This window comes from Vanellus vanellus, assembly GCF_965231255.1.
Source record: "Vanellus vanellus genome assembly, chromosome: 5".
NCBI lineage: Eukaryota > Metazoa > Chordata > Aves > Charadriiformes > Charadriidae > Vanellus > Vanellus vanellus.
The window spans coordinates 57,029,115-57,054,694 of NC_138910.1; the positions used below are offsets into that span (position 1 = coordinate 57,029,115).

The 25,580-nt window shown below is 37.4% G+C and overlaps 1 protein-coding gene across 1 annotated transcript in view; it reads left to right on the top strand.

Moving 5' to 3' along the window:
- Positions 1 to 2,192: 2,192 nt before the first annotated feature.
- The window catches only part of PTPRC (protein tyrosine phosphatase receptor type C), a gene marked incomplete at its 5' end in the record, with an annotated part of 29,927 nt that continues 6,539 nt past the window's right edge, over positions 2,193 to 25,580 (top strand). Inside the window, 21 exons of the mRNA XM_082484040.1 lie at positions 2,193 to 2,202; positions 2,503 to 2,607; positions 3,452 to 3,604; positions 4,943 to 5,068; positions 6,479 to 6,646; positions 9,512 to 9,711; positions 12,121 to 12,181; positions 12,917 to 13,025; positions 14,032 to 14,063; positions 16,499 to 16,614; positions 17,152 to 17,242; positions 17,339 to 17,415; positions 17,646 to 17,682; positions 18,121 to 18,218; positions 19,145 to 19,270; positions 21,186 to 21,343; positions 21,810 to 21,945; positions 22,664 to 22,813; positions 23,254 to 23,344; positions 23,701 to 23,834; positions 24,857 to 24,991. Coding sequence (XP_082340166.1) covers positions 2,193 to 2,202; positions 2,503 to 2,607; positions 3,452 to 3,604; positions 4,943 to 5,068; positions 6,479 to 6,646; positions 9,512 to 9,711; positions 12,121 to 12,181; positions 12,917 to 13,025; positions 14,032 to 14,063; positions 16,499 to 16,614; positions 17,152 to 17,242; positions 17,339 to 17,415; positions 17,646 to 17,682; positions 18,121 to 18,218; positions 19,145 to 19,270; positions 21,186 to 21,343; positions 21,810 to 21,945; positions 22,664 to 22,813; positions 23,254 to 23,344; positions 23,701 to 23,834; positions 24,857 to 24,991 — 2,313 coding nt within the window. The remainder of the gene's footprint in view (positions 2,203 to 2,502; positions 2,608 to 3,451; positions 3,605 to 4,942; positions 5,069 to 6,478; positions 6,647 to 9,511; positions 9,712 to 12,120; positions 12,182 to 12,916; positions 13,026 to 14,031; positions 14,064 to 16,498; positions 16,615 to 17,151; positions 17,243 to 17,338; positions 17,416 to 17,645; positions 17,683 to 18,120; positions 18,219 to 19,144; positions 19,271 to 21,185; positions 21,344 to 21,809; positions 21,946 to 22,663; positions 22,814 to 23,253; positions 23,345 to 23,700; positions 23,835 to 24,856; positions 24,992 to 25,580) is intronic.

Sequence of the window (25,580 nt, forward strand, 5' to 3'; positions counted from 1 at the left end):
CGTGTGTGTTTGAGCAAAGTACATCCAGGTGTTGGACTCTCACATTCTTTGTAAATGCCCTTCAAGTAGCTGTAGGCTGCTGTCAGCTCTTTGACAGACTGAGCTTAGCTTTTACGCGTGGGTCTTCTGCCCCTAATTGTCTTGGTAATTCTCCACTGGACCTTCTCAGTTTACGCTCTCATTAGGGGCACTACTCAGCCAGATGACTTCCAACCCAGAGAGATGCAAATTTAGGGCCTATCTTCTGTGAGAAAAATCAGATATCAGTCTCCCTTTGGTAATACCTTAGTATATTTTAGGTAATTGTTTTCAGGATGAAGTTCTTTGCTCCATCTGCCGTACAGGTTTTCTAAGTACCAGCTCATACTTTCTTTCAGGTATTTCAGCGTAAAAATAGTTGTAAAACAATCTGTACTGTTGCATAAATCTCCTTCCAAAGGTAAGAGTAGCTGTGCCAAAAAGTAGGTAAATTTTGTTTCTTTAGTGACATTCGACAGTGTTCAGTTAGCTGTTCTGCGGCATACGTATCCTGGGAAACTGTTATAGCTTATCACACCTCTATGAGATCCTGGGATTCTGGAATATTCTTGCGTAACTTTGTATACAGAAATGCTATTACTAAGCAGTTTGATTTATAGTCAGTGATGTCATTGGAAAATGATGAAAGATATGTGATCCCTAAAATAACTTGTTAAAAAATGGGGTTATATGCAGCTGATGTTTTCTTCCCTTTTTTAAATGTGAGTGGAGTGCTGACTACAACTACTTGAATTGAATATATTGAAAGAAGAGTTTTGGGCACCGCCAGTCATCCTCCTCTAATGCTCTGTGAAAATAAAACTTGCTGACCTATACCTTTATTTCATTTTCTTTTATTATAGAAACTTCTGCAGTGACAACTGAAGAACCTTGTGGTAAGAACCAAACCCCTTATTTTTCTCAGTCCCGAAATTTGACCTAATCAATAAACTTAACTAAAGAAAACCGATCAGTTTGCATCTTAGGTTATTTTATAAACTGCCTTCCAATTCTGGAAGACTAGGATCAAAGTTATTAACATTTCTGGTCTTCTCATCTCCATTTACAGTTCTGTTAAATTGCCCCACCTTAGGCTGTTGACATGAGGGCTGCAGGAAAGATCTGCCTTCCTTCCACCAGATGCTCTCTAATTTTTCCCCACTGTCCTGATAATCACATGCTGCAAACTGCAATTCATACCTAAAGTATAACTAAAGTTTGGATACTGGTTTATCTCTCTTCAGAATTAGAGACCTCTCCTTTCTAATTTTCAGGAATAGACTATAGCCATTATTTACTAGATGGTTATGAAATGCTTTGAATCAGAAAATTTGAAATTTCTATTCAAACAGATGATTCAATGTGTCAAAACGAAGTATTTCCCTTTGAACTGACATTTTGAATTAAAGCATGGATCTGGAAAGTTTATCTTTTTAATTCTTTGGTTTTACTAACTAGGGTCTTCTTATTTAAAAGAATATTTTCCTAAGGAAATTTTCTGTTTTGACTAAACAATTTTTTTCAAGTAAAAGATAAATGAAAAATAAATTGAAGAATAAGGAGCAGCTAATTTTGTTGTATTTTTAAAACACATATGGTGCTGGGGGTGCCATAAAACATTTGATGGTTCTTAAATATTATGATAAAATCATTGTTTGCTATTTTGTCTTTTTCTTTTAGATGATCGTATCGAATACGATACAATTGAAAGTGTAAAAGATGAGAATAACATGTTTGAAGTTACACTGAAGAATCTCAGAGAAAACAGAGATTATTTTATTTTGGAAGCTAACAAGAGCTTAAATGTGAATTCCAGCAAAATAAAACTTCAGAGATGCAAGAGATACACAGTTCAAGTTAAAAATTGCCCAGACATTTATCTTGATATTCCGCCTGGTAGGTATAGAAGGGTTGTAGTAGGGTTTTGGTTGGTTTGTTTGTTTGTTTGTTTGTTTTGACATGCAGTAATTCAACTTTCCTGGATTTCTTTGCCTATTCTTGACTCTTTTCAGAGAATCAGACAGAAGGTTTTCATACTTTGTGCTTGGTTTGCAAGATATTTTGCATTTTGAAGTGACACCTTAAAACCTCTCAGTATTTCCTTAAAGTAGAATGTTAAAAAATGTAATTTTCTCATTGTAAAGAAGAAAGGGAACTTTAACTATGTTGGCCATATGCGGCATAGTTAGCAATAGCAAGACCAGCCAGCGCTTGAAAGCTACTATTCACGCTGGACGTTTTGTTCACTAAAGAGATTGTTGGATTAAAAGTTTTGTTTATTGCTTGAATACCAGCATTTTCTTTATCTCAGGTAGGCTTTTTCAATTTTTACTTTCCATTTACTGTTAAATTCTTTGTATATTATCCTGTGCCAATTGTATCTTCATATCGCAGAACAAGTGAACAAATATTAAAGAATAAATTGCTATTTAAAGAGTAAATATAGCCAATGACACAGTGACATATAATATTAATCCTTTTCAGAGGAAAGCAACGATCCTTTTGAAGTTATAAATAATACCAACACATCTGCAAATTTATGTTGGGATAAGTCGTTTAGCTGTGCTAATGTGACTGTGAGCTGCAAAGGTAAGACACTTCTAAGATGTTTTAAAGGTTGACTCTTTATGACTATTTTTAAAAGCGATATTGATGTTATATTTTGATAAGAGATTGGCAGATTTAAATGGATTGTGCCAGTTTGAGGGAAGGGCTGTTCAGAATTTCTGGGGCTGCCAGGTTGGGGACTACTGTCCTACACGGCAGATAGGGAGAAAGTTCAAACCCAGAAAGCTCATTTTCTCAGTTTACCAGCTTCACAAATTGCAGACTTCTGAAGATTTTGAGGTCTTGCTTGATGGTCTTGAAGGGGTGCTGGGAATTTGGAAATCCTGCAATCTGTGGACCTGCTGTGAGCTGATCCCCTGCAGACTACCCAGGCAGTTGGCTTTGCAGGCTACCGGATGGTGAGAGTCCAGGCTCTCTGCTCTTGCAGCAGGCCAGCTTGAGGACGCTGTCTCAAAAGCAGCAAGTGTGGTATGCTGGATGTCCTCACGTGTCCCAGAAAAATGCGTGATGAATGTCCAGGGCTGGAAATTTCACGGTTCAGGTAGCTGAAGAGCTATGAAGCCACTCCAGGGTTCTGCCAGAATCCCATGAAATGTTTTGTTCTCTGTGGGAAAACCATTTTCTTAGAAAGCCAAATCATATGAGCTTTACTGGTGAAAAGTAAAGATCTAAGCAAACTAAATTAGTATAAAAGAACCTAAAAGCCAGTCATTGGATTAGGCTGTACACTTTTCTGTTTGGAATAATATGATATCTTATTACAAATTCTATTGAATAAATATGGTAGAGAAAATCCCAGTTAAAATGTTACCATGTACTTCAGGAGTTCTGAAAAACATTGATAAAACTCTTTTTGTGTCTGCAGATGTAACAGGTGGAAGTGAATTAGAATTAAATCAAACTTGTAAACAACTGAACGCTTTATCACCTAACCATGAGTACAACTGCCATGGTACCATATTTTTTTTTGAAAATAAGGTTGCCAACCAAAGCTTCAACATAACAACAGATTATGGTTGTAAGTATAATGCTTATTTTTGCTTTATGTTCCACATATTTCTGGAAAACCCTACTATGAATCCCACTATTTTTGTTTCCTGGGGTTGAAGATATATTTTGAGCAGCACGCTCAACCAGTCTCAGGTTCTTCTCTAGCTCCTCCCACCAGGTCTCCTGCCCTTGTGGTCGTTCATTGACTGCAGTCATGGTCTTCCTTTCCCGCTACAGCCCCAGTCTCAGTCTTCCAGTCCGATGCCTTCCTCTTCTTCTCTCAGAGATTTTGATAATTTTTTTTTTTTGAGGGTGAGAACATAGCCAAATGTAAGGAAGTTTGAGTGAAGACCAAAAAAAAAAAGTGCAGGCTTAGTCAAAAACACGGGTTAAATTCTTAATTTGAAGAAACATGATAGAATAATTGCAAAGACTGTCTCCAGATAAAATGATGTGTCTTTCCAAAATATTGTCCTTGGAAATAGCTTAGCCTTTTTTTCTGAATTAAAGAGGAAATCAACCGAAATCAAGTAACCTTCAAATAAAAATTTAGGAAAAATATTTACAGTTTGATAAAATCATAAGAAAATGAAAAAAATGTATAAAATTTGGAAATGTTGGACAATTTTAGTAATATGTGATATTCCTGTATTCACCTTCTCCTGATTGAATTAAATTTATGAAGTTGCTCTAATATGCTGCTTTTACATATGGAATCATAGAGTCGTTATGGCTGGAAAAGACCTTTCAGAAGATCAAGTCCTACTGTTTTCTAACTCTACCAGGCCCACTTCTAAACCATGTCCCTGAGCACCGTATCTAGACGGCTTTTAAATGCATCCAAGGATGGTGGTTTAACCACTTCCCTGGGCAGCCTGTTCCAGTCTTTGATAACCCTTTCAGTGTAGAAATTTTTCCTAATGTCTAACCTAAACCTCCCCTGGTGCAACTTGAAGCCATTTCCTCTTGTCCTATTGGTTGTAACTTGTGAGAAGAGACCAACACTCACCTCTCTACAACCTCCTTTCAGGTAGTTGTAGAGAGCAATAAGGTCTCCCCTCAGCCTCTTTTTCTTCAGACTAAACAGCCCCAAGTCCCTCAGCCTCTCTTTGTAAGACTTGTGCTCAAGATCCTTCACCATCTTTGTTGTCCTTCTCTGGACCATCTCCAGCACCTCAATATACTCAGTTTATACTTATGTAAAGTTTCTTTGAATTAAATAGACTACCAAAAATATTACCTGTTGTTGGTATCTTGCTTTAGTATCCAGTGAAGTTCAATTTAATCAAAGTAGGTAAAAAGAGGAATATTTTGCATTTTCATTCAAACATTGCCTTCCCTCCCTGTTATTTTCCTTTTACAACAGATCCAGAAGCACCAGAAAACCTTTCAGTATTTTCTTATGCCAGAAGTATATCAGTTACATGGAATAAGCCTAGCAGCACTTCAAAGGGTCCTATACATGGCTATCATGTGACACGCGATAACAAAGGTAAGTATACGCCCCTTCAGTATTGAATAACTCATAGCGTGCTTTAGTATTTGCAGAGCACCAAGCATGATGCCTTGTCAAACCATGTTGAAATCTCTTCAAACTCTGCAGAAACTTCTGTAGAAGTTTCTTTCCTTTGAGGTTGTTCCAGTTGAACCATGTTGTTATTCAGTCAACCATTTCAGGACTCTGTCACCCTTCATTCTTCTATTAAGAATAAGTTATGACAAGATCATCAGTTGTCTGATAAGTTTTTAACATGGTGTTCTGCCTCAGAAAATGCTGCTATAGCTGGTTAATATATTCTCTGAGAAGACAGAGACTTGCTTTCTGAGTAACAACAGTGTATGTAAAAGTCAGGGGTCCCAAGTATGGCAGTTAGCATATACATGTTTATATAGGTAAATCCAGGCAGCTGTCTTCTACTAAGCGGTCACTCCTTTGAGATATGCTGTTTTAGGCCACGTTACATTTAGGTGGCTACTTCTGTATCCGTATACTGGGACCATGTTTTCCAGGTGAGCTTTTTTTCAAAACAAGGACTGGAAAATGATGTTTTGAAAATGAAGAGCCTGATACGTGATTCCAGGAAATATATGTCAGGTTTAAGCTGGTCCTGGGTTAATTCATTCTTTCAGTTCACATATTGCATGTTTTGTAAGCCCAGACTGCTACAGGAACCAAAGGCTGTCATGCTCATGGGCTCCCCAGGCACAAATAATCTCTCCCATTCGCCATGCCCTGAATTTGACCACTACCCACATGGGCGGCAGCCCCATGCACCAGTTCCTGTGGCTGGTCTGGCTTGGTCAGTGTAGGATACCAAGGCAGTATGCTGGGGTGCGAGGAGGTCATGTGTGAAGCAGCCAGAAGGAAACATGGCAAGGCCATTGCTCCCCAGTTCCCCAAACCACCAAAGCCCCAGCTGCAGTGTGGGTAATAGCTTTGCTCATGCTGCTTCTTGTGCAATTCCTTTCTGTCCCGTTTGCCACTACCTGCTTGCACGTGACATCTCTCGTGTCATCCCAGAACAGACTTGCTCAGTGTGCAAAGTGACTTTCGACATCTGTCTACTAGCCCTTTCCCAAGCTGAACACAGAAGAATCAGCCTCTCTTTATCAATGCACTGTATGTTAGTTTTTAATTACACCCATTTAAATGACATGATGAGAAAGTAAAAACCAAAATAGAACAAAACCTCCACTTTCTACCTTTTTGATCGGGGAATGGATTTCTTCCTCTTCTTGAGCCTTCACTTAGCATTAGTAAGCAAGGCAAACCAACCAAGTACAAGGTAATTAAAATAGAAGTACACATGACAGTGGTTTTGGGTAGCTCTGATGAAATGTAAGAGTTCCTGTGCTCCTAACAGAAATGTCATTAATTTCGTTAATTAATTTCATTTTTCAGATCCTCAGAATGTCAGCAACACAGGAGAAGAGGTCAACTGTACTTTCAGTGGGTTAGAACCTTATAGCACAGGTGTAGTGTCTGTGACTCCATATACGGACAGCAAATATAATCGTGGGCGATTTATGGGAAAAACTGTACAACATAATTATACAACAAAACCAGCAAGTAAGTCTCTTGTTTGCTAACTGTTACGAACAAGGCTGATTGATACACAGGGAATATGTACTTTCTTATTGTACTTCATTATATTTTATATATGTTGTTACTATTAGCCAAGAAACTGATTAACAGTACAAGAATTTTATTGACATTCATATACTTAGTGTTTCTTGTTTAGTTACATAATGTTTATCTATTTTTATTACGTATTTAGTATTAGTATTCTTCTTATGTATGCTAGATTTAAAAAAAAAAAAATCTGCATTCATTTGAAATTCTTGATAAGCTTTTAGAAAGCATTATGCCCTAAAGAAAAGAGTATGCCTTTTCTAAAGAAAATATTCAAATTAAACAAAAAAGGAAGGAAAAACATTAGTTTTTTTTCTTCGGGGCATGAAAGCTATAAAGACATGCAGAGTGTACCTTCTGTTCTGTAGTTGCCTCTTTGCTCAAAGCAGAGCTGCATTACCCAGGGCTACACCAATGCTAATACCTGTACTGGCTTTTGGTTAGTTTGGATGTACATGTACACAGTCAGCTTCTAAGACTCCACATTAGGTTAAAACCAAATGTGTGCCAACCCTTGTGCTGTCAGAAAGGTCTGTGAACCTTTTTTGGGCTATACTTTCAAAAGCTTACCCATGTGGTCCTGATTCTTTGTTTGCCATACGTGTTCAATTGATAGAACTACAAGAAAAGTGAAAAAAACCTCAAAATCAACACATTCTGCAAATATTTTCCTGATGCAGACAAGGCATAATAGAGACATGCTCCTTTCTATTTTTTCCCCTTTTAATCTTCAGATGTAGAGCTGTGTACTGTTTTAATTCCTTCTTTGAGAGAGAAAAAAAAAAAAAGCAAAACCAAAACCAAAGCCACACAAACCCCCATGTTTACCTTCTTTCTTCCAGTACTTTTTAAACTTAACTTCCACCACCTCCAGACTCAGCTAGTATAGACATACAGCTATAGGGAAACTATAGTGGTTAATAACTAATTACTAAATACTAAATCAATATTTCCTTTAATTTCACTGAATAAGCAAAAGATTTTTTTTTATTGAAAAAGAATTTTTTGTGTTAGTGATGTAATGATAAAGTGGTGATTCTTTTTCCCCTAATAGGAGGAATAATTAAATCTTTTGTTGCTTTTAACACTCCTGAAAAGTGTGTAGAAATGGATATATAAGAAGATTAAATCTGACTGCTGTTTTTATTAAATGTGTTTCTATAGAGCTTTGGGAAATACAGGGACTTCTGGCAGACTATTGTTTTGAATTTGAATCCTATCTCCCTATGGAATATATAGAGCTTTTGTATCCAGTTTTATAGACAATCCATGAAAACATTGGAATCTCCCTATTACTCTGGGTCATTGAGTTAACAAAATTTAGTTTATAGTTGGAAGAATACAGGGATCCGAATTATTACCTGAAGTCCCATGGGGGAAAGAAAAAGGCTGAGAAATGAATTGATAATGTAAAACCATTTGATCTGAGACTTAAGGGTAACAGAAATCAAAAAATGTCTTTAATCTTTAGACAGCCCTAATTTGAGCGTGATCATGATTTTTCTCTCTGTGATAATCTAGTTTGAACATATTATATTTTGGAGCCCCCACTTTCTGGGGCTTCACTCGTATTTTAGTAACTTAGGTGAAGATTACAGTCCACAGTATAAGTTTACAGGTCTGGAAAACAACCCCAGTTGTTTTTTTGAGAAAATAACAATCCACGTGCCTTCATGAGTTAATGGTATTTGTTAAACCTTCTCCAACTGTTACAACAGTTAATAACACGATCCAGCACATAGTGGAAGAGTTTTATGGCTTCTTGAACAAGAGAATATATCCATAGAGCACATCTCCTTGGAAGCAGAAAAAACTACGTTTTATAAAATATTTTTTCATCTTCAACAAACACCTTGCCTCCAGAAACGTTCACTTTCTCCTTGTCACAGCTTTTTCAGTATTATGCTGAATAGGAATCTAACAAATCTGCCCTGTGGATAAAAACGAGCAGACAGGTCATGACCGCACACTCAACCAAGTAAAATATCCTGCCACTCCCTGCATACGGTATTTCATCTGCTCATAAAGCCTTACACATTTTAGCTCTTCATACGAAGAAAAAAGCACCTGCCCCTTACTTTTTTTTTTTTTTCCTTTTTTTTTTTAACATGCTAGCTTGCAAATAGAAGTGATTTTGAAGAAAATTTCCACGGTGGTGTTCTACTGAAATGTGGCTAATTGACCTGTCTCACACAGAAGGTTATTTACTTTCTGAAAGGTTTTGTAAGTTCTCAATGAAAGGTCCCTTGGGCTGTGCTCCCAGTCTGAAACCCATTTGCTACAAAGTACAAAATTAGAGTTAGAAAACACAGATTAGATTCCTTAACAGATTCCTTATCATTAAAAAGTGAAAAGTTTTTGTGGTTTTAGGCCAGCTTTAAGATAATGTCACAGTTTAAGCAAAAGGATACTTTTCCAAATATTAAAATATACTGGTAACTCCTGGTAGGAAAACCTGTTTTGAAACATACACTCAGGCAGAAAACTGTTCCCTTGTCTTGTCTGTTGTCCCATGTTCCTCAAATGAGAAAGTGATGTCAGGCGCAAGAGAGACATCATATTATTTCCGATCTTCCCAGCCTTTTCAGTACCACTTCACACCTTTTCCAGTTCAGATAAGCCTATGGTTAACTCAAAATTGATTTTATTTCTCTCGTTAATTTGGGACTGAAATTTTTAAGGGGAAAAATGGATGAAATTATTAAAACAGAAAGTAACAAACAGTCATGAACACATAGAGCTGTTGAAATTTTTAGTTTGAAATCATGAGAATAGAACCAGTAACACTTCTTTTGTGAACAGAACCGGAGCCAGTGACTAACGTGAATGCAGTATTGACAGCTGATAATGCTATCCAAATCAATTGCAAAAGTCAAAAAGTGTATGGAGCAAAAAAAATATTTGAATTGACTTGGGAAAATGATGGAAAAGTGGAAAATCAAACCGCTGACTGTAATTTTGAAAGAAAAGATCTCTTGTACTTGACAAACTATACATTTGAGGTAAGTAGGCTTATTAAATTAAATATATAAAATATTGCTGTATTTTCATTGTTTAAGCATTTTAGAAAAAAAGGATATATGGTGGCAGAGGAGTTAATCTGTGGATCGGTAGGCTACAGATGCAAAGAAGTAGCTATTACCTCAGAAATAAAATGCATATATGCCGTGCCTATCAATCAGTCCCTTGGGTGCTATTGCACATAGGTTCTGTCAACATGAAAAATACAAGCTGAATAGATTGTTTGTACTTGGGACAGAGAGAAATGTGGGGTTTCCCTAAGTTTTAAAAAAGTTTAAGTATAACTTATATTTTAGTGTTTAAAACACATTTCATTTAATGAATATGTCTGTCATTTCTATCAGAGGATAAATATGGGAATTAAGTCTTGAGATAATTGCCCCGAAATCAATTATTCAGAATTTTTTACTGTGAAGATTTTTGATGCTTTGGGGACTAGTTAGTGTAAACCAGTTCAGACCCTTTTGCATGTCCTTACATGAGCCTTTTACAAACCAGTCCTTGTTTCATCCATGTATCATCCTCTGTTTACAAGCTTCCCGTTCCTGAAGGCTTCCTGCTATGTTCTCTTCCTTCAGGTGTTTCACCCTTTGGGCATTTGTTGCCTGCAAAGCCAATGGTCCTATGTGGTCCCCCTAATGTGGCCAGTATTTTTTATATCTTGATAGCTCCTCTCAGTAAAGTTTAGGTAAGAAAGTAACCAGTAGGAATTATGAGGTTTTATTACTTTTAGGAACCAGTTTAACTCATTTTCCACAGTCTTTTCCTCTTTTCTTGGTGTCTTCCTGAGGAAATGCAGTATCAGAGAACTTGAGTAGTCCAGGTTTTGTTCCAAGGCTTTGCCAAGTATTTTTCTGACAGAGTCTGCTCAGAAAACTTTGTATTTGGAAAATAAAGATGAGGTCCTGTAAGGAGCAAAAGATGCTTGCATTGCCCCTGTAGTACGAGACCCTTGCACTCTTGTAAGCTTTTTGTACCCCACTTGCAGTGAGAAGTTTGCCTTACAAAAGAAGTTGGCTTCTGCTTGGCTCTAAACCCCGGCGTCTGCTTCAAGCTTACTTTGCCCAATTCTTACTGGAAAAACAGAGAAAGCTTTATGGCCTTACCTAGTAATGGAAGGATTGTGGGCCAAGTTAAGGAAGGCTCAAGAAAAAACAACCAGCTCACCTGTGAGAGTTGGCGGATGTCACTGTTCCCTTCCATCTGCCCGCTGAATTGTTCAGGGAATAAACAGGAGCCTACCCAGCATACGTTTTGGTTTAGTGATGTTTTGACCCTGACTGCTGCACTATGTTTCTGGCTTTTGCTATTTGAGAAGCTTCTTGCTAGTTTCTGCCACTTCTGCTACTCCTCTGGATGTTGCCACCTCTCATGGCTTTCTTCCCTGGTGCAGCATTCAGAAACCACCAACGTGACAAACACATCAGCCTTTTAGAGCAGAGGGCGGGAGCCAGGGCATGGTCCTCTGGGTCTTCAGGAGAGGTTTCTCTTAAAGGATTGGGTAGGCTCAGTAAGAACTCAGCCTGTAGTCAGCAATGGTGCTGAAAGCCCTTCTCCTCCCCCTTGGATGATTTACAGCAGGAGACTATTACTATTAAAATCACTATTATTCAATCCTGTTAGTCTTCTCCACTGTTTAGTATTAAATTTTTAAGTTTAATCACAAGATTAATTTTTCTTCACAAGAAGAGCATGAAATACTTGACATACAGACTTCAAGATGCCTATTCAATCTGATAGGAATTTCTATTAAGGAAATTTAAAAGATTGGATAAATGTAAAATATATTATGAGATATAAACACATCTAAACATAGTATTTTAACACCAGTTAAAGTACCCAAAAGTTAATGTGGCAAGTAAGCAGCTTATTTATAACTTTAATTGGGCTTCTGTAATGTAACCTTTTCTTAATTCCTTCCCATACAGGAACTTGCATTAAAAATAACCAATTCAGTTGGATATTTATGTATTTAACATTGAAGCAAATAAAATAATGATGTTTTATTACATATTGCATGGTTAATTTTTGGATTTGAAAAATTTGATTTTGATTTGATAAGAGATAATTTTGATTTTTTTTTCCCTGAGATACATCTGATTTTGATTTTGTAAAATGTGTCTCCTATTTCACTAACTGTTTTTTCCAGTCATCTACATATTTTTAGATTTAGATCTTGCTGTAACTTAGGTGGAAACCTGAGCTGCACTATAAATGGCTATACAAAGTTTGACTGCAGATTCTGCTGTCAATGAGATTGATTCATTGAAAATACATGGATGTTTTGAACACCTATTGTGCATTGTTTGTTGATTTTTTTTTTTAAAGTATGCAGAAATTTTTACTTGTTAAATCTTAATATCTGTATTGTTCTCACCCACTGCATGCAGATCTTAGTGAATAATGGAGTCCATAGAGGGGAACCAGTAAAGAGGAGTATAAAAACCAGATGTAAGTAAATATATTCAGCATTTTTACTTTCAGACTTCAGCATAGTATAGAGTAGTAGTGTAAATTGTGAATTCCATTACAGTTGCTCCTAACTAAAAATTCAAACTGCCTCTTTTTATAGTTAATAGTTCATCTGCATTTGAAAAAATAATGTCATTCAGTATTAATGTAACAGATTGTGTTGACAAGTCATTGAACATAATTCAGAATTCTTACACAGCTGTGGTTTCTTTAGGGAAACATTTGAATGCAACTAGAAATTCACTTCTCTAACTTAAATTATTCACTTTAGGATTCCTTTCCTGTGTTCAGATCCTGCATTTCAGGAGCTGAATATCTGTGACTTGTCAGGGGTTCCCAACTCGCAGATCAGGAGCAGCCAAGAGCTCCACTGCTCAGGTGTACAGGTCATACAGAGCAGGAGATAACCATGGTAATGCCGAATCAGTGAGTGAGTTGTAGCATTTTGAGAGTTGGACATAGAGAGTTTAAGTGAAAGTTTGCTAAATGAAGAAATAAAATTCCCTCCTTTTGTGTAACCTTGAAGGTTTTGGCACTTTGGAATAACAAACTTGAACTAAACACTTAAAAATAATTGTTCTTTTCATGAATAAATCAATAAGCCTCAGTTATAGGAAGTATACAGATTTTTTTAAAAAAGGAAAAACATGTAATTTTAAATGCCATTAATTATGTATTCAAGAAATAACAAATGTATTCTTTTTCTGTTGCTAGATAATTCTAAAGCCCTGATTGGATTCTTGGCATTCTTGATCATTGTGACGTCAGTTGCTTTACTCCTGGTTTTATACAAAATCTATGATCTTCACAACAAAAAGCTTGGGTAAGTTTCCTATTTCTCTCCCTCTCTTATATAAATGGGGGAGGAGTCGGGGGGAGGATTTTGAGTTTTTCCACAAGATTTCCCAATGGGTAGTGCAGGAATGTTACAAGTTTGATATTTCATTAACATTGGGAAAAGACATCCTTTTCTCTTTTAACCCTTTCAAAAGAAACTCAGGTTTTGGTGGTTTGCCTGGCAATGCAAATATAATGAAATAGATTTAAAATCTCTCTGCTATACCTTTCCTCAAGACACAGAAGAACTGATCTACTAGAACAAAAATGTTTTGTCACCAGTTTTGTGAAGAAATATTTACAAATATCTGGAAAACCTTTTCTTCATGATTTAAGTTAAAAGTAATGAAAATAATACACACTTTAGTGGAACTCTTTCAAATGCTTATTCACCCAAAGCAGTATCTCAGGGAGGCTTTGTTTATTATAGTTATCTCTAGGTGACTTGGCAGTTCTGTAGGACAGCGGATGGCCATAGACGAATTGTCAGTGCCTTCCCTGAGGGCTGTGCTCAGATGCAAACTTTTATGCTTGGGGAAGCAAATCTCATTTTTGCTTGTACAGCTTCAGAGGGTCTGGCTTGTTCTTGGCTACTTCGCATTTAAACTTTATTTCATTATATTTTATGTATGTGTTAGGTTTTTTGTAACTTATTCAGCAAGAGAAACAAAGATGGTGTGAGCAGTCACTCCAGTGAAGAAATTAAAGACATTTGCTGCAGGTCGTATGGACAAATTAGTGCCAGCGGTAAAGCTCCTTGATGTGGTTCCCTTGCTTCTCCCTCTCAGTAGTGCTCAGAGTAGGAAGACAAGCATCACAACCACCTCTGCATAGGGTCTGTACGTCCCGGTTGTAGCACTCTTGTTTCACAGAAAGCTTCTAATGCAGTCTGCTGGTTATAAACGGTCTTGGTGTTCACAGACAAAATTGCTTTTATTTAACTCATCTGTCTTACTAGTCAAAGCTTTAACAGATGCTTTTCCTTCTTACAGCAATTCTTCTGAAGGTGTGAACCTTGTTGCAGGTGAGTATCTTCATGTATTTAGCAAGTGGAAATAAAATTTGTCACAAGTCTTGCTGCCACCTTTGGATTGTTTACATTCGAGGTTGTATACATAGATTACAGATATCAAAATGGTAACACCTCATTTGGAGAAAAAAATACTTCAGTAAATACATAGCAGAAGTATTTCACAGAATCACAGAATTATCAGAGTTGGAAGGGACCTCTAGAGATCATCTAGCCCAACTCCCCTGCTAAAGCAGGATTGCCTAGAGCACATTACTCAGGACTGCATCCAGGCGGGTCTTGAAAATCTCCAGGGAAGGGGACTCCAGAACCTCCCTGGGCAGCCTGTTCCAGTGCTCTGTCACCCTCACCGTAAAGAACTGTTTCCGTGTATTTGAACGGAACTTCCTGTGTTCTAACTTGTGCCCATTGCCCCTCGTCCTGTCACTTGGAACCAATGAAAAGAGCCTGGCTCCATCCTCCTTCAACCCACCCTTTAGATACTTGTATGCCATAATAAGGTCTCCCCTCAGCCTTCTCTTCTCCAGGCTAAAGAGTCCCAGCTCTCTCAGCCTTTCCTCATAAGGGAGGTGCTCCAAGCCCTTAATCATCTTAGTTGCCCTTCGCTGGACTCGCTCCAGCAGTTCCCTGTCCCTCTTGAACTGGGGAGCCCAAAATTGGACACAGTATTCCAGTTGTGGCCTCACCAGTGCCGAGTAGAGGGGGAGAATGACCTCCCTCGACCTACTGGCCACACTCTTCCCTATGCAGCCCAGGATTCCATTGGCCTTTTTGGCGACAAGGGCACATTGCTGGGCCATGGATAATTTACTGTCTACCACAACCCCCAGATCCTTCTCCTCCAAGCTACTTCCCAGCAGGTCAGCCCCTAACCTGTACTGGTGCCTAGCATTCTTCCTCCCCAGGTGCAGGACCTTGCACTTGGTTTTGTTGAACCTCATTAGGTTCTTCTCTGCCCAGCTCTCCAGCCTGTCCAGGTCACGCTGGATGGCAGCACAGCCCTCTGTGGTGTCAGCCACCCCACCCAGTTTGGTATCATCAGCAAACTTGCTGAGGATACACTCTGTCCCCTCATCCAGGTCATTAATGAATATATTAAACAAAATAGGACCAAGTATTGACCCCTGGGGGACACCACTGGTTACAGGCCTCCAACTAGACTCTGTGCTGCTGATCACAACCCTCTGAGTTCTGTCCCGCAGCCAACTCTCAATCCACCTCACTGTCACCTCATCTAGCCCATACTTCCTCAGCTTCCTAATGAGGATGTCATGGGAGACAGTGTCAAAAGCCTTGCTAAAGTCAAGGTAGATGACATCCACGACTTTCCCCTCATCCAGCCAACCAGTTATAACATCATAGAAAGCTATCAGATTGGTCAAGTTTATATTATACTTAAATAAACAGGAATTTTTATCAGTATTTGAAAAACTCTCGTTTATTATTTAATTACAAACAAATTACAAAATTTTATTATCCCAGATGATGGTTGTGATATGTGTAACCCTGAGAATGAGTCCAGAATCAAATACAGCTTCAACCAGAATTTCCCTTTCCGGTGCACCTTTTTCAAAGCAAGAATTTAAACATAAGACAATTGGGTTTTATTGCAAAATTTTGAAGGCTGTCAAATCTCAAAGACTGAAACCGAACATCATGTGCAACTTTTTGCACAAGATTTCAAAGCCTATGAAGAAACACAGAATCAGTCACTACCAGAAAGCTTCAAGAAAAGAATAATTTAATAATTAATAATTTAAGAAATTAGCTACATTAAATAGGAAGTAATATGCTGTCGATAATCAAATCCATTTGCTTAGACACAGTTGTTAAAAAAACCCAATCTTTTCAATGTAAATGAAAAATGAATAAATGTCTAGTTAAAGATGTTAAAACTTGTTCAATTATTACTTTATCATTAAAGATGATATTAGAGGTTATTGCAACTCACAGAATAAGTTGGAGAACATTTGGAAAAGTAGGGAATACATGTTTTTACATTTTTAGGCTGTTTGCACAGTAATCTGTTCATGATTTGTTGTCATTATCACTGTACCACTGACGATAGATGATCAGAGTTGAAGTAGAGGGCAAGGCCATGTAACTATTGTGGGTGTTGGGGCTGTTGCTGCAACCTGAATGTGACAATTGCCGCTTTGTCCAAGAGCACTGTTAATGCAATGTCCCAGCATGTGGCTTCCTCCTGAGGTGCCTCCAGTCAGGCGGCAGAGCTGGACAAGTTCTGTTTTTCCCAGGACCTGTTTGCTCACAGCTGGCTCAGACGCCACCATTTATTTTTCGGAAAAATAAACATGTTAAACGTGTTTGTCCTTTTGTTAATTTATCTGACAATTTGAGAATCACTTTTACTGAAATGTAATTTACATTTTCAAAGTCAGTAACAATAAATATTCAATGTGTTTACCCAGTTAAAGATGATGACAGGCAACTTCTGAACATAGAACCAATACCTTCGGAGCAATTGCTGGACATGTACAAGAGGAAGATTGCTGATGAAGGAAGACTTTTCTTGGATGAATTTCAGGTTTGTCATTGGTTCAAAATATACCACAGGTTTGTAGCGAGGTGGTTGGAAGAATTCTGTTCAAGAGCACGATTGAAGTATATGCACTGGTTATAAATAAATAAAAAAATAAGAATCTAGAAAATTGAGTGAATTCTCATCTAAGGTCAAATAGGCTTCAGTTAATTTTGCTACCAAGCTCTCATCATAAGATGGTGGTACTTTTTTTTCCCCTGAAGGAGTTATTCAGCAAAAGTATAAAATACACAGTCTAAATACTTTTCATTCTAAAGCACCTTTTAATGCATAATTTTTAATACCCTCTCTTGCTGCATAGCCATAGGGATATAAATAATATATAATTGTGGAGATATGTATAATTTATATTAAGGGAAAAGAAATTTGTTTATTTTAGATGTAAGAAGTACATGAAGCAGTATCGTATGAAACAATCTTCCAGACTCAGCAGTACCAAATTTCTTCCATATGCATTTGACTGTAAGTAGAAGCTATTTCAAATATATGCTTACCTAATAAAAGAAACATCGTATTTTGCAGAGTATTCCTAGAGTTTTCACTAAATTTTCAATAAAGGAGGCCAAAAAAAGCCATAATCAGAACAAAAACCGTTACATCGATATCCTTCCATGTGAGTATTTGTTACATTTTTTGCATGTTTTATAAATATTTGTTTTCTCACCGCCTTGAGATAATACAATTATTTTGTTTTAAACGATTTAAACAGATGATTATAACCGTGTTGAGCTCTCAGAGATCCCAGGAGACCCAGGATCAGACTATATCAATGCAAGTTATATCGATGTGAGTGACTTCTACTTAAAATAAGTCTTAGGCACTATTGAAGAAATTCTGTAGTATGTACATTTCATGCATCAAACTCCTTTGAGGATTTCCGTTTGAGTTTTTTTCCATCTTTGTAATGTATTCGGTATTATTGGACTGTGGCATGTTGAATTTATTTTCAAAGTTGCAAATCTTTTAAATAGTTCATGCTTCCTTTCTAAAAGCTGATAACATTGTACTTTTTATAGGGCTTCAAAGAACCAAGAAAATACATTGCTGCACAAGGTAATTTTTAATGTTAAAAGAGTATGCTTTCTTTATTCACCCATTTCTTTGTTAGAGAATAGTAAAAAGTGTCAGTAAATTTAAAGAAAAACTGAAAACCCGACACCTGGAAATTTAATATGAAAAAGTTACCAACGAGTTTTTGCTTAGGGAATTTTGTGAAGATGAATGAATTGTACTTCAAGGGCAGATTTCTCATGATGTATAATTTTACACCAAAAGTTTTCAGATTTCACAGCTACGCACTAAAGATATAGATGAGACTTTTTAAATGCTGTAACCTAATGGCAGCAGTCATAATGAAATCAAGTGTGTGGCTGTGATTTGCATGACCTCGGGTTAGCTTTTCAGACTGTATGGCTAAGCAGGTCAAGAAGGCAAGTGTTTTTTCATGTAGTTACACTCTTTGAAAAACTGCCTTAAAATATCTCCTGCTAGGCCCCAAGGATGAAACCACGCATGATTTCTGGAGAATGATCTGGGAACAGAAGGCAACAATTATTGTCATGGTGACTCGCTGTGAGGAAGGAAAGAGGGTGAGAAATATCCATCCATCTTTCCATACTTCTTTTGTCTGAAACAGAATGGGTTGCTGTGATGTGGTGAATTACGTTTTCTTCTTAGTACTTGCTGTTCTCTTGTTGTGGCAGAACCTACGTTGGAAAGCATGCCAAAACCGTGTTGCTTTAGGGAATTACCAGTCTTACCAGAAACTGTCACTTTAGTCACAGCTGTAAGTAGCAGAGGGTGAGCTTTTAAATTACAGCTAATAAACCCAGAGAAGGGCTCAAGGTAGAACTCTAGCTCCTTACAGGCCTGCCATAAAAAGTATGGTTTATATTTTTCTCCTGTCTATTGCCTTCTGATATCCTGTCAATGCCCTCAGTAAATCCTAGACAGAATATTTTTTTTAATCTGTTTTCTTTGCCCTTTCTTTAACTGAAAAGGTTAGGTGTTTCTGGCTTGCTTTTGTTCCTTATACCAGGTACAGCAGGACAAAAGGGAACTGCGGTTTTAACTGCTTTTAAAGATAAAAAGATTGGCAGCATGCAGATTTACAGCATCACAAAGTTGATGTTATAGGCAGGCAGGAGCAACGTCCCTCACGAAGACTGAAAAAGAAGCAATAGAAGTAGCTGCAAACTTTTCTACAGACTTCAGGCAACAGAAACAGTAGCTGTTCACTTTTTCAACTAGTCTACAGGATTTTTTCACCACTTTATGTTTCAAATTAAATTCCATGGGCGTAAACTTCAGGTCAGAGACCTGAACTGTTGGATATTTGGAATTATTTAGAACTGACATCCTAAGCAGTGACAGCCTTTTCAGGAGAAGACAAGACCTGTGAGAAGTTGGAAATACTATACTGAGCTGCCATCTATTTTAAACCAGACTTTCTTATAGCTCTCAGCTCTCTGCCACCTTCCTGTCATGCCACTCACCTAACTTCATATCTTCATAGAACAAATGTGCCCAGTACTGGCCATCAATGGAGAATGGCTCTGCAACGTATGGGGACATCATTGTGAAGATCAATGAAAGTAAAACATGTCCAGACTATGTCATTCAGAAACTACACATCACAAATGTAAGTTAATTCAAAGGTATAAGACTGACTGGAATTGGAGTGTCTATTTGGAGTCTGTAGGTATCATTGAGAGGCCCTTTTAAGAGGAGAAGAGTCAGCGATCAGTGGAAGATGCTCTGCTGTTTTTCCCTAAGCAACGTATAGTTTAAGTGAAAACTGTTTAGATATATGTGTCATTCGTTATAAGAAATATGAGCTAGACATATATTTCCCAGCTTAAAAATGTATTTTCCTTAGTACTCTGGAAACTACATTTAAGAAAAACCTGTTAATATGCTGTTAAGTATGGAAAATTTAATACACTGTGGTTTCCTTAAATATTTAGCTGGTTCTTCAACACAGAAATTTTATCGGTATATGTGTATCTCAGCATAACCTTCTGCAAGTAAAATCAATGTGACTTATAGAGCACCATTATCTATCCTCATGATAGTCATACAGCGGGACAATTACAAATTCTGTTAATCTCAAGTGCATTTATAAACATAAATGTTTTAAAATTACATTTTTGCTACGTGTAGAATCATTAAGGCTGGTTAATTGCTGGTTAATTTCAGATGTATACATCTGAAATCGCATCAGTTGCTCTGTGGGTAATTGAGAACAAAATTTGCTGTCTAAGGCTAAATGCTCCTCTCAGGCCCTTTGCAAAAATATTTCAGTGAGGGTTAAATGGAGCATAAATCATAGCTAAAAGCATTAAGACTCAAAGAGTAAATCTGCTGACACATCTTCAGCAAAATAGTCAAGCAACAGACTCCACCCATGTGGATCCATGATTACAGCTGGATATTCCTATTCTGCTGTCTCACGTTGCATTAAAATTTACTCAGCAAGTGGTCTGATTGAAAGAAAGTTGTAACAGTGCGAAGACATTGAGAATATCGAGATGTTAAGAATTAACTATTAACACAGACATTGCTCTGTAACTAGGACAAACTGACATTAGAAATGAGAGATGGCTGCAGGTTGAGCACTGATATTTTTAGAGCTTTTGCTCTCTGTTCAGCTGCCATTATATTAATATAGACAAAACTAATCTTGGTTGTGAAGTTTAAGAGTGGTCCGTGGTGAGAAAGTGGAGACTTCTGCAGTTCTGGTGGAATAGTGATGTACAATTACTGAAACAATGGCAATTAACTGTACGAATAACTGTGCCACAACAGGATAATTCAACTTTGAGTAAGAATTTGGGGGTTAATACCGGGGAAATGCCTATGTAGCCGTACTAAAACTTGGCCAGCGAAAGAATGCCAGTGAGATGTCTTTCTCATTTTGTTTTACATTCATGGTTATCAAAATATATGTCCTCTCTTTCAATCAATAAGCAATATTTGAAAGTAGGACTCAAGACTTAACATGCTTTAAGCTTTAATCAAGTGACTTAAGAGAGTCAGTCTCATTGAAAATCATAGGTTTCTTGTATCTATTTCTAAACCGTTTTTGTGGTTTGTTTGGTTTCTGGTTTCGTTTTTTTTTTTTTTTTTAATCTGTTGTACCCTCAACAGGCTACTCCTAGGACACATAAAGGAATTACTAACCTGTACCCCTTGAAGTAAGCAGAGCTATGAACAGACTTGGCCAAGTTGTTTATAAATATAGTGGGGAGATATATTATACTCCAGGTCAGAGGCTAAGCTGAGAAAAACATATTTTTAGCAACACTTTGAACCTCTTGCTTGGCCTCTGTTGGAGTCATTGTGTATTCCTGATTCATGGATATTTTTTAATTAAAACTGAAAATGAAAAACCTGAGAGACCATTGGGATTACAACTTTACAACACACTGAAATTTCTGTTTCAACATTTGATGGCTGTTGCCCTTAGTTTTATTCTGGTTTGTATACCTGCACTTGATTTTGGCTTTGTGTGTGTGTGTGTATATATTAAAAAACCCCACACTTCACTTGTCTAGGCAAGAGAAAGGACAGCTGGAAGAGATGTCACGCATATTCAGTTCACAAGCTGGCCGGACCATGGAGTCCCTGAAGATCCACATCTCCTTCTCAAACTCCGACGCAGAGTTAATGCTCTCAGCAACTTTTTTAGTGGCCCAATAGTGGTTCATTGCAGGTAAATATATATATATATATATTTATTTTTTTAAATTATGTTAATATTAATTGAACATGAAGCGAAGCTATTCAGGAGCTGGGGAAGGCATTTGATTGATACCAAATATTGCAACTGAATTACTTGAGAGTGAGGCAGCCAAATATGCATAAAAAGGCCTGTTTTCTGAACGTTATTCAGATCAATAAAATCTGAGGATACGTAGACTTTTGGAAAGCAGCCAGATAAATGTCTGGCTACTCTGGTTATAAGAAGCATTGGCCTTACTTTCATTAAAAGATATTTAAAATACAAACTCATTATTGGTTTTGTTGCCAATGAATTTACAGCAAGAACTGTTTTCAGTTGCTCCATATCCCGTTGTTACACATTTTCACTTTTGCTCTCTCACTGACTGCTCCCCTCTCAGAGTGGAATGGGGAGATGCCATTGCCTCTCGATAACCAAATCCCTTTGTGCTTTGCAGTGCTGGTGTTGGGCGCACTGGGACATATATAGGAATTGACGCCATGCTGGAGGGGCTGGATGCAGAAGGCAGAGTGGATGTTTATGGCTATGTTGTGAAGCTGCGTCGGCAGCGGTGTCTCATGGTTCAAGTAGAGGTATCTTGTTAAAACTTCTGTCGCTTAGGACTCTCCTGTGCTAGGGCTTCATTCATATTTCTCAGCAGGGCGCTGCTCAGTCTTGGGTACTGCTACAGTTCAGTCAAAGTTGTTAATGGAAAATATAACTCTGAAAAATATTAACAGAGGGAAAAACTTCCAACACAGTTTCTCAGTTTTAGTAACTTCAATTTTTTTCAGTTTAGGCTTTAAAAAAAAAGAAGCCAAGATGAACACTGTAGATTTGATAATCCAGCTTTCGGCATACAATTCACAAATGCAAAATTGAGCTTGCGTATTCAAACTTAATTTTCAAATTCTAAAAACTGTCTGTCTAGCTGGGATGCGAGTGCCATGCTCGTTTTTAACTTTTTTTTTTTAACTTATTTAAGAATTTTGCAGATCTTCCAAACCTCAATTTATTTAAGAATTTTGCAGATCTTCCAAACCTCAATTGCATATTTCTTGAATTACATTACATTTATTTGCAGAACAGTTCATCCACCATACTAAATGTGCCCCAGAATGTCTAATTTGGGAGCTACTCTGATTTTTAATACTTATATTTAATGCCTATTTAACATTAATGTTTAATATTACAAACACTGATAACATCATGGAAGTAATAGTTTCTTATAATGGTTTTAAAAAGTGATATGACTATTTTTTTAACTCTCTAATAACTTCATTTTTAAACCCTTCAAATGGGAAACACCAGTCACAGTACATCCTTATCCATCAAGCGCTAGTGGAATACAATCAGTATGGAGAAACAGAGGTCAGTCTCTCAGAACTGCATTCCTATCTCAACAATCTGAAAAGAAAAGATCCTCCAAGTGATCCCTCTCTTCTGGAGGCAGAGTTTCAGGTAAATAAGCATTGCATTTTAGTGCCCTTACCTCCCACTTACATTAGAAAGTGCCTTGCACAATAGTCGTGAGGCAGAGATACCATACATGATAGATCACTTCTGTGCTATTTTATTTCTCCGGCACAGAAACAGTTTCTTTACCTTCATGAAAAAAATTGTAAATTAATGAAAATTTATTCCTGCCTTTGATGTTAATGTTTTTAACAAAGATGGGGAGCATAGAACAATTACTTGTGGTTATGTACATGATTTCCTCTGCCATTGTACATGGTACATCAGGCATTTTTAAACCATAGGCCAGATGTGACCAATGTTTAAAGAATTAAAGTAAGAAGTGAGGCACTGAGAGATGAAGACTGGATGTGGGTGTCCAGAGGGGACAGGGATACCAGGAACCATTTCAATCAAGCATAATACCAAACATCCTCTTCCTTTAGAGATTACCTTCCTATAAGGGGTGGCGGACACAGAACACTGGGAATCGTGAGGAAAATAAAAGCAAAAATAGGAATGCCAACATAATTCCATGTAAGTATTTTCCATGAACCTTCCTATATTGTATCTCTTGTCTTCTGTAAGAAAACCTACTATGTTTTGAAAAAATTATGACAGTATATAACCGTACTGATATGCATTTGATTGATCAATTTTATCAACACGTAAAATTAGAAACTTCTCATAGTGTTTTTAATAGAGATGAGCTTTTAAAAATGAGAATTATAGGGAGTGTTTAAGTTTTTTTCAAATACAGTGCCTTTTGTTCTGCAGTTTGTTGTGAAAGGACTGGCCTTTTTCTATTTCCCCCCTTGCATGTGGGGGAGTCCCCCTCTAATGATGTCCCTGAGAAGCAGTGTGGTGCGATGGTGACACTTTTTCTCATGCAGATGACTTTAACCGAGTGCCGATCAGGCATGAAGATGAATGCAGTAAGGAGGGAGAACGCGACTCAGATGATTCCTCAGATGAGGACAGTGACTGTGAGGAATCAAGCAAATACATCAATGCTTCCTTCATAACTGTATGTATTTAGAAGATCCGCTATAAGTATTTCACAAGCTTTCAGCTAAAACTATATTCTAGCTTGAGCTCTTATTCTCTTATTGGCTTCACAAATAGAATAAGATTTACCTGAATAAGGGAGGAAGACCTGACAGTTGATTAGCAAATCCATTTATAGTTTTAATCATCAAAATCTTCTAGATTTTGCTGCAGTAATAAATCTTTTTCCCTTACATGGTCTTAGACTGTGCAATCTCAAACAGTGAGACTAAACATAGAAAAACATAGAAATACTTTTTTTTTTTTTTAATGTATGTGTGTTGTTTAAATCCACCAGCTTTCAGACTGGCTTAATGATAACATGTATTTCTATTGGTGGACATCTGCCTCTGTACAAGTTAATCCATATTAATATTTTCCCTGTTAGTGAAATGTGAGTACAGTTATTCACATATACAAAACCCTACCAGTGAAAATTGGGACTATCATTTTGGTATCATATATACCTCCAAAAGGAGGGCAGTTATTGGTCACTAATGAAGTAACCGATTTTAATGGAATTAGTAGCTGAATTCAATTTACCTGAATCCTTTAAAATGCTGCACAGTCAGGATATCTATTCAGAGTAAATATATTTTTACTTTTGGGTAGCTCAGTGTGAACTTACTTGTGCACCAGCCTTCTGTGGTATAAACTCAATTTCTTAGAGGTCAATTTAAACAGCTGTGTAGAATTAAACGTTTTAGCCATTAAAAATATTCTTTGCAGAAAATGACAGGTGAGGTCTCACACACTGCAGCATGAGTATACCTTGTTGTGAATCTGGAAATGATACTGTTGTTAGGAGGGTAGCGTTTAATGTCATTTGGCTTGTAGAATTCCTGTAAGACCATTCCTACCGAGATCAGCATATTTTCTCTATAAACAAAAGGGTTCATTAGTTTATTTCACTGGGTATACTTTAAATGACAATGAGTTCTGTTGCTTGGCAATCACATTTCAAATGAATTTAAGAAAAAAATATTAATTTTTTTTTTATAGGGTTACTGGGGTCCGAAAGCTATGATTGCAACACAGGGACCACTGCAGGAAACTATCTCTGACTTCTGGCAAATGATCTTCCAAAGAAAAGTCAAAATCATTGTTATGCTGACAGAGCTGAAAGAAGGAGATCAGGTGAGGGCATCATCTCGACACTGACATATTAAGGGTCCTCTACATGCAAAGAAAACAGAATCACAGAATGGTAGGTGTTTGAAGAGACCTTCGGAGATCATCAACTCCCCTGCCAAAGCAGGTTCACCTAGAGCAGGTTGGACAGGAATGCATCCGGGTGGGTTTTTGAATGTCTCCAGAGAAGACTCTACAGTCTCTCTGGGCAGCTTGTTCCAGTGCTCTGTCACCCTCAAAGTAAACAAGTTTTTCCTCATGTTGAGATGGAATTTCCTGTGTTCCAGTTTGTCCCATTGTCTCTTGTCCTGTTGCTGGGCACCACTGAAAAGAGTCTAGCCCCATCCTCTTGACAACCACCCTTTAGATATTTTTATAAGCATTGATGAGATCCCCTCTCAGTCTTCTCTTCTCCAGGCTAAACAGATGCAGGTGTCTCAGCCTTTCCTCATAAGAGACGTCCTCCAGTCCCTTGATCATCTTTGTAGCCCTCGGCTGGACTCTCTCCAGTAGTTCCTTGTCTTTCTTGAGCTAGGGAGCCCAGAACTGTACACAGTACTCTGGATGTGGCCTCACCAGGGCAGAGTAGAGGGGG